General features: G+C 42.5%; 1 protein-coding gene across 1 annotated transcript in view; it reads right to left on the minus strand.

Moving 5' to 3' along the window:
• Positions 1–8,462: 8,462 nt before the first annotated feature.
• LOC130076234 (cadherin-11) overlaps positions 8,463–12,165 on the minus strand; it is a 105,096-nt gene continuing 101,393 nt past the window's right edge. Inside the window, exons 13-14 of the mRNA XM_056241249.1 lie at positions 11,029–11,380; positions 8,463–9,537 (exon numbers count right to left, since the gene is read on the minus strand). Of these exons, the coding sequence (XP_056097224.1) occupies positions 8,632–9,537; positions 11,029–11,380 (1,258 nt within the window). The 3' untranslated portion in view covers positions 8,463–8,631. The remainder of the gene's footprint in view (positions 9,538–11,028; positions 11,381–12,165) is intronic.

Below are 12,165 nucleotides of genomic sequence, written 5' to 3' on the forward strand. Positions count from 1 at the left end.
TAAGTGATTCTGTCTCGCTGACAACCTGTTTAGATAAAAGCAGAAAGTGCTGCACATCACACAGTTGAAGAGACAGACGGAAAGATGCACTTGATCTGGATTTCTCATCCTGAGGTCTGAAGCCTAAAGCGTGCTTCTTCCTCTCTTTCTTCTCCTCCGTCTCGTGCAGAAAGCGAAGTGACAGTGCAATGAATGTGATGTGAGCTTTAGCATTCCCCGACGAACATCACAGCGTCTCCGTGTCAGATGAGGACTGTAGTTGGGAAGTTTGCGGTGTGTCTGTCGTGTGATGCTAAATCTTAAAATTATTTTAATAATTCACGCCGTCTTAAAAATGTATGCAGTGGATTATAATTACGGACTGGAAACAATGTATATTTAAAGGTTTCAATGAACCGCTAAATGAAATCCTTTGCGTATGATAAATGTTTAAAAACGTGTTTGAGTTGAGTCATATTAATGGCTTTTGAAAGAAACAGTTCATTTTAATAAGCGTTTCTATTCTCAATGCATTAAAGATACACAAGCTGGAGTCCTGGGAATTATTCTGATTTATCAATTTTATGATTTCATATCAGATACATGCAGGGACCTTTTAATATTCCTCATTAAAACACCAAGTCTCGTTATTGTAATGCACCGCCCATTATAAGCACTTAAAATACAAAAATAAGCATTATGTGACTATGAATATGACGGAGCCCCTACAGGGACAAATACATTTTGTATTCCCTCACAAAATGTTTCCATTCGCCCAAGAAACTTTGTGTTCACTCGCAAAAGCAAACTTAAAGTTTCTCAGGGGAACGCAAAAGTTTTGAAATATATTTTTTTAATTCTATGATAATTGACAGATTGAACATGGAAGATATAATTAACCAAAACATGCGTTCAAATTAAAATGCTATGCCATGAAGCTACTGTAGAACCTGTTACTACGATGACTGATATAAATGTGCGCCGGTCAAAAGTTATCATTCATAATTAAACAATTATCTTATAGGTGGATCTCACACATTCCATTCAGTTATGTGATTCACAGCACCCAACCCAAAGAAAAACAGGTTTTATTGTTAAATCAAAACATATGCTTGAGTGCAGTCAGTGACACTTTCACTCCTCCTAAATATATGAATTTATAATCTGAAGTTTATGTGCAATACTTTTTTGTGGAATAAATTGCTTTCAAATCTTATTAACAGTGTTATTTTAGTATTGTTGAGTTTTTTTAATGTTTTTAATTAGTTTTGAATTAGCCTAGTAATATGGAATTGCTGCTTTCATTTTAATTTTACTTAAGTTTTAGTCATTTTGTTGTATTTTGGAAATTTTATTTTTATTTCAATTAACATTTATTTTAACTAACAACATATATATATATATATATATATACATACAGTGTAGTTAACTATAATAACCCTGCTTTAATACTTGCACGTATTCAAGGATCTGCATCAAACATTACTCCAGGTCAAACATTACTGTTTTTTGTGCATCGAATTTGTGCTAATTTTGAATATGAATAAGCCCAAATTATATTTCAGATGCAAACATTTTCAGTTAATAATGACTTGCAGTTCAATCTGTTCATCACAATGACTTCACAAGATTTAATCACAATGCAATCACAATGATGTGATTGCAATCTGCAAGCAATCACATCATTACAGCATGGCACAAGCTGATTGGCCTCTGCTCATCCTGCAGCCAATGAGATTGCTTGCTCAACATTTAAATAGTCTGGTTCATTGTTTGCTGTAAGCTGGTCCTGTAGAGTTCCTCTGAACCCCTCCACCTCCCCCAGCTCCACCTGTCTAGATCTGCTACAGGATTTATATGTCTATTCATGCAGCAGCAGCATTTATTACATGTTTACAGCAGCGAGTGTATATATAAATCCATATTGCTCTGCGGCAGCATCAGTGTATCAGATCTAGTTCACCCAGACCAAATACATTAACATTGCCATATTCAATAACATGCTAAAACTATTCAGACAGTTGTCATATGGACTACTTTTATAATGCTTGTGTGGTGCATTTTGTCCGTCTGAGAGCCTGATCACTGCAAACTTTCACTGCATGGAAAAGAGCAGCGTGAACATCCCCTGAGACGAGAGATTTATGTATTTTTTTGTCTGGAAAAATCCTCCGATGACGCAAAAATCATCATTTTCGGAGGATTTTCTGGCCAGAGGCTAAAGCTTACAGTCAGTAGGGGCTGTCCCGCATGTTCTCAACCCGCCCATAGAGGGTGGGATCTCACTCACAGAATGTACACAGTGTCAGCCATCTTTTTTTGGAAGCTAAGCTAGCAGGCTCTTGTTCTGTGGAGAAAGCTGAGTAGTAGGGGTTACCATCCTCTTTTTCCCGGACATGTCCGGCCGTCGATGTCCGGAATTCAGCTTTTGCTTTCTGCAGTCGCCATTCATTGTTTACATGCACACCTTTTGTTTCAATCTAACTGAATTCATTCCGATTGGTGAATCTGAATGTAGTGTTTACATAAACGCTAAACAAGTGATCGGTTGATGTGCGTTTTAACATTGCTAAGAAAATTCCCGCTCCTCTGTGAGAGATACGAGACCGGTGCGTCTCACAGGTGTCGCTCATCGGTAATCACGCCACCGGCCTCGCGCCGTTCTCCCGCGGCCCTAGCCTCGTCCTGCTCGCCACAGTAAACATGACTCGTGTCGTTCTCCCGCGGCCCTCACTTGTCCTGCTCGCTACTGTAAACATGACTCGTGTCGTTCTCCCGCGGCCCTCACTCGTCCTGCTCGCTACTGTAAACATGACTCGTGTCGTTCTCCCGCGGCCCTCACTCGTCCTGCTCGCCACAGTAAACATGACTCGTGTCGTTCTCCCGCAGCCCTCACTCGTCCTGCTCGCCACAGTAAACATGACTCGTGTCGTTCTCCCGCGGCCCTCACTCGTCCTGCTCGCCACAGTAAACATGACTCGTGTCGTTCTCCCGCGGCCCTCACTCGTCCTGCTCGCTACTGTAAACATGACTCGTGTCGTTCTCCCGCAGCCCTCACTCGTCCTGCTCGCCACAGTAAACATGACTCGCGCCGTTCTCCCGCGGCCCTCACTCGTCCTGCTCGCTACTGTAAACATGACTCGTGTCGTTCTCCCGCGGCCCTCACTCGTCCTGCTCGCCACAGTAAACATGACTCGTGTCGTTCTCCCGCGGCCCTCACTCGTCCTGCTCGCCACAGTAAACATGACTCGTGTCGTTCTCCCGCGGCCCTCACTCGTCCTGCTCGCCACAGTAAACATGACTCGTGTCGTTCTCCCGCGGCCCTCACTCGTCCTGCTCGCCACAGTAAACATGACTCGTGTCGTTCTCCCGCGGCCCTCACTCGTCCTGCTCGCCACAGTAAACATGACTCGTGTCGTTCTCCCGCGGCCCTCACTCGTCCTGCTCGCCACAGTAAACATGACTCGTGTCGTTCTCCCGCGGCCCTCACTCGTCCTGCTCGCCACAGTAAACATGACTCGCGGCGTTCTCCCGCGGCCCTCACTCGTCCTGCTCGCCACAGTAAACATGACTCGTGTCGTTCTCCCGCGGCCCTCACTCGTCCTGCTCGCCACAGTAAACATGACTCGTGTCGTTCTCCCACTGCCCTCGCTCGTCCTGCTCGCCACAGTAAACATGACTCGTGTCGTTCTCCCGCGGCCCTCACTCGTCCTGCTCGCCACAGTAAACATGACTCGTGTCGTTCTCCCGCGGCCCTCACTCGTCCTGCTCGCCACAGTAAACATGACTCGTGTCGTTCTCCCGCGGCCCTCACTCGTCCTGCTCGCCACAGTAAACATGACTCGTGCCGTTCTCCCGCGGCCCTCACTCGTCCTGCTCGCCACAGTAAACATGACTCGTGTCGTTCTCCCGCGGCCCTCACTCGTCCTGCTCGCCACAGTAAACATGACTCGTGTCGTTCTCCCGCGGCCCTCACTTGCCTGCTCGCCACAGTAAACATGACTTGTGTCGTTCTCCCGCGGCCCTCACTCGTCCTGCTCGCCACAGTAAACATGACTCGTGTCGTTCTCCCGCGGCCCTCACTCGTCCTGCTCGCCACAGTAAACATGACTTGTGTCGTTCTCCCGCGGCCCTCACTCGTCCTGCTCGCCACAGTAAACATGACTCGTGTCGTTCTCCCGCGGCCCTCACTCGTCCTGCTCGCTACTGTAAACATGACTCGTGTCGTTCTCCCGCGGCCCTCACTCGTCCTGCTCGCCACAGTAAACATGACTCGTGTCGTTCTCCCGCGGCCCTCACTCGTCCTGCTCGCCACAGTAAACATGACTCGTGTCGTTCTCCCGCAGCCCTCACTCGTCCTGCTCGCCACAGTAAACATGACTCGTGTCGTTCTCCCGCGGCCCTCACTCGTCCTGCTCGCCACAGTAAACATGACTCGTGTCGTTCTCCCGCGGCCCTCACTCGTCCTGCTCGCCACAGTAAACATGACTCGTGTCGTTCTCCCGCGGCCCTCACTCGTCCTGCTCGCCACAGTAAACATGACTCGTGTCGTTCTCCCGCGGCCCTCACTCGTCCTGCTCGCCACAGTAAACATGACTCGTGTCGTTCTCCCGCGGCCCTCACTCGTCCTGCTCGCCACAGTAAACATGACTCGTGTCGTTCTCCCGCGGCCCTCACTCGTCCTGCTCGCTACTGTAAACATGACTCGTGTCGTTCTCCCGCGGCCCTCACTCGTCCTGCTCGCCACAGTAAACATGACTCGTGTCGTTCTCCCGCGGCCCTCACTCGTCCTGCTCGCCACAGTAAACATGACTCGTGTCGTTCTCCCGCGGCCCTCACTCGTCCTGCTCGCCACAGTAAACATGACTCGTGTCGTTCTCCCGCGGCCCTCACTCGTCCTGCTCGCCACAGTAAACATGACTTGTGTCGTTCTCCCGCGGCCCTCACTCGTCCTGCTCGCCACAGTAAACATGACTCGCGTCGTTCTCCCGCGGCCCTCACTCGTCCTGCTCGCCACAGTAAACATGTCTCGCGTCGTTCTCCCGCGGCCCTCACTCGTCCTGCTCGCCACAGTAAACATGACTCGTGTCGTTCTCCCGCGGCCCTCACTCGTCCTGCTTGCTACAGTAAACATGACTCGTGTCGTTCTCCCGCGGCCCTCACTCGTCCTGCTCGCCACAGTAAACATGACTCGTGTCGTTCTCCCGCGGCCCTCACTCGTCCTGCTCGCTACTGTAAACATGACTCGTGTCGTTCTCCCGCGGCCCTCACTCGTCCTGCTCGCCACAGTAAACATAATTAATGGCGACTGTAGAACGCAAAAGCCGAATCCCGGACATTTTGGGCGATCTCGAAATCCCGGGCAGACTCATCACGGAGACTCACTAGTAGCCTAGACTTGTTGTTTAACTACTGCGCTCTGTTACCGGTAGGCGTGGCCTCCTAGGGCAGCGAAGCAAGTGCATTCTGGGAGTTGTTGTCTTTCATCCACATAAGCCAAAAATACATTTTCTGGCTTTTCTCAGTCTAGAAAGCTCCAAATTCAAAAATAATTTCACATTTTTCTACACAAATGACCCATTTTAAATACACATTAATCTTTCCAGAGGTGAAGTATCCCTTTAAGTGCTTTACTGAAGAAATGAAGTCATACTTCTGTGCGTCCACATTAACCAAAGTTCACTGTACACCATTTATTAAACATCAGATGACAGTTCATTATCAGTTTGACAAGAGACCATACAACACATTGGGAAATTCTCAGGATCTTCCTGCTGTGGTTTTTTAGGATTGAATTCAACATTTACATGAACAGATTCAGATTTACATAAACTCTCAGGTCCAAAAAAGCTTGTCAGTTCTCCAACGATATTTACATCTGTACATGAGAATGCAAACAGCGTTACAGGCTGAAAAAAAAACCCACATGAAACATGATCACATTCAGTTCAGAAGTTAATGTTCTCAGAGTTTCAGTTGCATAGGTCTTCCTTTAAAACTTAAGAGGGTAAAAGAAGAAGCAGTTCAGCTAAACCAGACAAAGCATCCTGACTAGTGAACACAGGAAAACTGATCTAAAAACAGATAGAAGTAAGCCATGCGCAAATCGTCTTTATGCACTGACGTGTGTGTGGTTGCGGTGACCTAGTAAAAACAGCCTTTTGTCGAACCATTTTAAGCTTAGCTTTCTCGGATCAAAATCCGTGCGAAAGAGCTGCCTTATTAATACACAAGCGTCAATATGAATTTATTAGCGATTGTACATATTTAATGAGACCTATTTTTCAAACAATGCCGCTCGCAGGCCTGAAATCAATATTTCAAAAATGAGATGTTTCATAACTTTGACTTGTCACGCCGATGTGAATTATTAACTTAAGTGTAACACGAGAGCGCTGAGAGAGCCGACTAAGACGTGTGCTGCTAATGTGTGTCTGCTGAACGAGACAGGCCAGGTTTTAGTGGATCCCCCAGCTCATATTTATGCTCTGACCTGTACATGTTTGAAGAAAAATCAAGGCAAATCACCGCTTACATATAGAGTGCATTAGTGCCCGCCCACTTTTTCAGAGGCGTTGGTTTCAGAAGTATTTTTTCCATTCATTTCTCCCATAGGGATTTTAAAAAAAGGCTTTGTTGAAGCGTTATAAGCCATGAACCATCCAACCAGCTACGAGGTGAATCACAACATTACAAACCTTGATTAAATCAGATAAAAATACAAAGGTAAAGACTGTGTACTTAACGGCTTTAGTGACGGAAAGAACTACAATCCCATGAAGCATTGCAAACAGCATAATCAAATTAAAAACATTGGAGAAATATAAAACTACTCATTTACAAATGTCGACTTTATTTTTATATATATAACAATATATTTTAATTTAATGCAATAAAATATGCACATATACACAAATATTTAAGTATTTTGAGAGAGAAAACGGATTCTCGATTACGTCACTCCAGTGCTTCATGAGAGGGGGCGGAGCTAAAGAGCAAATTTTGGCACAATTTGATTGTGACGACTCTGATTGGTGGAATTTTCTGTACAGCATCATGGGTAATGTAGTTTTCACCACGAATTCCACTGTTAAACACGATTATTTTAAGAATAAGTTTAAATAATGCGGGCTGACGGCTTCAATACTATCGATTAGCAACCTCGTCGCTCACAGTAGGGCTGTCTTGAACGGTTTATACGTTTCTTTTTTTTAAATTTCCCTATAGAGAAAATAAATGAAGTTTTTACTTCTGGAGCCTGACTGTTGCAATTTATTACACACTCTTAGAAAAAAAAAAGGTTAATTTGTGTTCTATTTAGAACTTTAAGGTTCTTTGCTCAATTTTAAAGGACCATTTACTGTATACCAAAAAGGAGAAATGTCTAAAATGATTGCACAATTGTGTGATGCAGGGTTAACGCCAAAACCCGGAAGATCAATTCGCCATGGTTCCCTCGAGATTTGCCAGTGGGGTTTTATAATGTTGTTGTTTTTTTATTCATGAGTTAAATAAAGCCTGTGGTAAACATACAGTAACTTGACAATACTTCGACCTTTTGTTCTATAACTTAAATTGCACACACTCGCACCCCAAGCTGCCTAATAGTAACTTATTAGAAACATATTCAAAATGAAACATAACTCCTTCAAAATTCATGTTTTTGGTATGGGTGCATGTAATATACATTGTAGAACAAAACGTCAAAATATCATTTACCACAGGCTTTATTTTACTCATAAAAAAAAAAACTCATTGAAGGTTCTATACAGTGTATGAGGCACCTGACGGAACCCTTAAAGGTTCTATATAGAACCTTTTCTTGGAAAAATGCAGGTTCTAATAACTGAAACATTCCTGCCATTTATGGAATTTTTAAAACATTGACGAATGTTTTTCAGCATTTCTTGCATTTCTTTTCTTCACTTACCCCTCAGCAAGGATTTCAATAGTTATCAGAAGTGAAGAAAAGGTGAGAAAAAGCTTTAAAGTGCTCTCATTAGGGAGAGAAACAAGATTCCAGGCGTAATTCAGTGTTTTGCTATTGCTATTTTCGGTAATTGAAAACATTGTTTTAACTAAACTTAGAAAGGTTACTTATTCAGGCAAATAACTGAAATATATCTAAGTTGATTTAAGCTCAAGTAATTACAAACTAAATCTGAAATAAATTAAACCCATACAGAAATAAAAAAAAAATGACAAGTTCAAACTTGAGCTAGAATTCAAATGAAAACGAAAAATATAAAAATAAAAGCTAATTCAAAATATTTATAAATAATACAACAATAAATACTTTGTTTATAAATGTTTTTATACTAAAAACACTGGTTAATGCTGGGTATAAAAGTCTGAGACCACATTGAAAATCTGAGATTTAAGCCTGAAAATAAATGCAAGATTTATTAAGATAAAGATGAGCTTGTATGTTACGATGTAAGCACTGTGAGTGTGGCTGGACGAGTGTAAAAACTGAGCGAGTGACTTACATAAGACCGACTGCTCCTCTAAAACACTGACATACTAGTTTTTGGCAGGTCCATATAAAATTCTCTTTGTCCAGATTGTGCTCATTGGCTCCTTTCAGCACTTATTGCTTTTGAACGCTCACGATGTGACATCACATCCTCTCTCTTTGTTCCCATTTCCTATTTAGTGTCTCTTTCTGTTTTGCATTTGTTCCATTTCTTCAGTGTTTTCCTCCTCGACCCGTCGTGTCTCGTTCGATTCAGTCGCTTCGTCCTCTTTTCTCGTTTCTGTCTCACTCTCTGTCTTGTTCATTTCCTCTTCCTGGTGTTCATCGTTTAACAAATCACCCTCGTGCTTTCTGTCCTCCTCTTTTTCCTTCGCTCGTTCCCTGAAAATATCAAACAGCTTGTCAAACTTGGGTCCCCATTCCTCAAATCTGTCTTTCTGTCCCTCTGCATCTTTTTCGGCCTCGCTTTCAAGCGAGCTGAGAGACGTCGCCTGAGAGCCGCCCCCCTCCAATCCGTACGTCTGCAGCGAGTCGTATGGCGGCTGCATGGGGTCAAAGGTCACCAGGGCAAGCCGATGTTGCAGGAAGTCGCCCATTCTGTTAGTCAGCGAATCGCCGCTTGCCTTTTCCGAGTTCGCTTGTCCAACCGTCCCATTCCCCAAGCCCCACCCCCTTTCATACAGCCCCGCCCCTCCAGGGAGGGGCATCACTAGGTGTGGCACATAGTTCTGCCCGCCCACCCCGTACAAGCCCATTAGGCCGACAGCTTCTGGGTAGAGGAGCGTGGTCCCGGTCACAGGTACCCCTCCGCCGACCCTCAGAAGAGTACCTTCCATCGTCCTGAAGGGCATCTCCGTCGTGGCGAGGCTGGCTGTGCTCTGGCTGGTGCTGATGGGAGTAACGTCTCCGTTCTTGTCCAAAGCCGAGGCGGGGGCGGAGTCGTCCGTGGTGATGGTGGAAATGGAGGCTCGCGTGGTCAAGCAGTGAGGGGACGACTCCGGTTTATGGCCCACTGAAGAGCTGGAGGTCTCCGAGTAGGAACTGGAGCCCTTCACAAACAGAGCCTGGTCTGAATGAACAGACTGAGGAAGAAAACAATCGAAAACGGTGAGGTACATGACATATTTAAACCTTAAGCCATTTAAGTTACTTCATATTTATATATGCTCTATCATAAAACATTTTTTTGATTTCTTTTGCTCACCAAGGCTGCATTTATTTGATCAAAAATAGTTAAAGGATTAGTTCACTTTTAAAAAAACTTTTGCTGATAATTTACTCACCCCCATGTCATCCAAGATGTCGAATCTTTTTACGAGTCATTTGATTCATTTAACGACCGAAATGAACGAATTGACTCGGAAAAAGATTTGTTCATTTTGATGAACGAGTTCGAACAGGAGAGTTACACAGAACAGAGCAAGGCGAGCATTTGAGCTTATCAAACTTAAACTTTGGGGTTTTTTTTTTAAATGACCAATCGTTTCGCTTGATAAGACCCTTATTCATCGTCTGGTGTCGTTTAAAACCATTTGAACAGTTTGGAGTTTGCACTGAAACTGTCATTTGGACCTTGGACCGTTTGGTGCCCAGTAAAGTGCATTATATGGAGAAAAATCCTGGAATGTTTTCATCAAAAACCTTAATTTCTTTTCGACTGAAGAAAGAAAGACATGGACATCTTGGATGACATGGGGGTGAGTAAATTATCAGCAAAAGTTTTTTTAAAAGTGAACTAATCCTTTAAGACGGTAATATTGTGAAATATTATTACAATTTAAAATAACTGTTTTTTTTATTTGAATATATTTGTCTTCAGTGTCACATGATCCTTCAGAAATCAAGAAGATCATTTTTATTATCAATGTTGGCTGCTTCATATTTTTGTGGAAAATTTGATGAACAGAACATTCAAAAGAACAGCATTTATATGAAATATAAATCTTTTGTAACATTGTAAATGTCTTTGCTGTCACTTTTGAACAATTTAATATGTTCTTGCTGAAGAATTAATTTCCGAAGTATTAATTTCTTTCAAAAAAATAAAAAAAATGTAATGACCCTAAACCTTGAACCCTGAACTCCCTGGACCTCGGCAACATGACTTGACTTAAATCAAAGAAAGTATTTTAAATCAAACTTCATATCCCAAGAAGCACTGTGCATGATGTAATCTACTATATAAAATTAATATAAATGTTTTTTATGTATATTGTTTATTATTATAACTATAAAACAATATATTTAGCAAAATATTCAGAAATATACTAATATAAGTAGTTTGAGATTATAGGAACTCACTATTGATCACTACTTTTTCATTTCCATTGCAACAGCGACTTCTCTGATTGGTGGATGTCTCTTCAGGATTATGGGTAGTTTAAGTCTCCAAAGAAAATGTGTCAATTTGATCTTAAATCACACTGATTTGTTGCTTTAAAAGAAGCACATCTCATAGCTAACCAACTCCAGAGCTCATCATAGGTCTGTTTAGGTAAGTTTATAAAAATCTATTAGTTTATTAAGACAATAATTGGGATTTTTAGGATTGCCGTGTGATAATATTAGTTTACCTGATCCTGGCTGAGTGTGTGGCTCTCAGAGATGACCTCACTTCCTGTCTCGCTCTCTTTCGGAATGCTGTCGGTGGATCCGTCTGCTCCTTTACATTCTGATCCCTCCCTGATTTTGTCAATAAACACAGAAGCGGATTCTAAAGGGCCGCGGGACTGGCCCTGGCTGGCGGGGAGAACGTACGGCAGTTTGGCGAGGTCGAGGCCGAGTCTGTTTCTCGGAGCTGGAAGGGTCTGGATGGTGTAACAGTACCGTCCGTAGAGGGGTGCAGAGACGGGACGCCGTGGGTCCAAACCCAAACTCTGACTCCAGCTGAAGGTTCTGACGCTGTCCAGGTTATCCTGAGAATACCTGTTATAATAACAGAGAAATTAAGAAACTAAAATGGTTCAATTATTATAGCAGTTAAGTATGGAAGCCCATTTCTGCCACATACGGGGGGGGGGGGGGGGGGGGGGGGGGGGCTTTGGTAAATCATAATTATGAAGTCGACAATATGACCTAAAAAGAAATTATAATTATTGCATAAAACTTTTTAACTCCAAATTATGACTTAGTATGTCATCATTTCAAAGTTTTCATCAGAATTATTACTTGGCCTGTCCATTTCAACTTTGTCAAAATTGTATCTAATTGTGACAGTTTGTCTTATAATTATAACTCTTTGTCAATTTCAACTTTATCTCAAAATTATTACGGTATCTTACAATTTTGACTTTTTATCTCATAATTATGACATAGTATCTCATAATTTCGACTTGTAATGTCAAAATATGACATAAAAGAAATTAGACCCATCATAACTGAGATAAAATGGCATCTTTTTAACTCCTTAGTGTGTTATAATTTTCATAATTTATCATTTTGACATATCTAATATTTTGACTTATAATTATAACTGTCAGTTTCAACTTGTATCTCATAATTTCGAATTTTTATAAAATTACAACATACTATCTTATATTTTGACTTGTCATGTCAATTTCAACTTTATGTCATCTTACAATTTTGCCTTTTTATCTCAAAATTATGACATAGTATCTCATATTTAAGACTTTTTAAGAAATAAGAAATCACAACAGATAAAGTTTCAACTTTTTAACTCTTAATTGTGACTTACACTCACCGGCCACTTT

This window comes from Rhinichthys klamathensis, unplaced genomic scaffold (genome assembly GCF_029890125.1).
Source record: "Rhinichthys klamathensis goyatoka isolate OS25496 unplaced genomic scaffold, OSU_Roscu_1.1 h1tg000635l_1, whole genome shotgun sequence".
NCBI classification, from domain to species: Eukaryota; Metazoa; Chordata; class Actinopteri; order Cypriniformes; family Leuciscidae; genus Rhinichthys; species Rhinichthys klamathensis.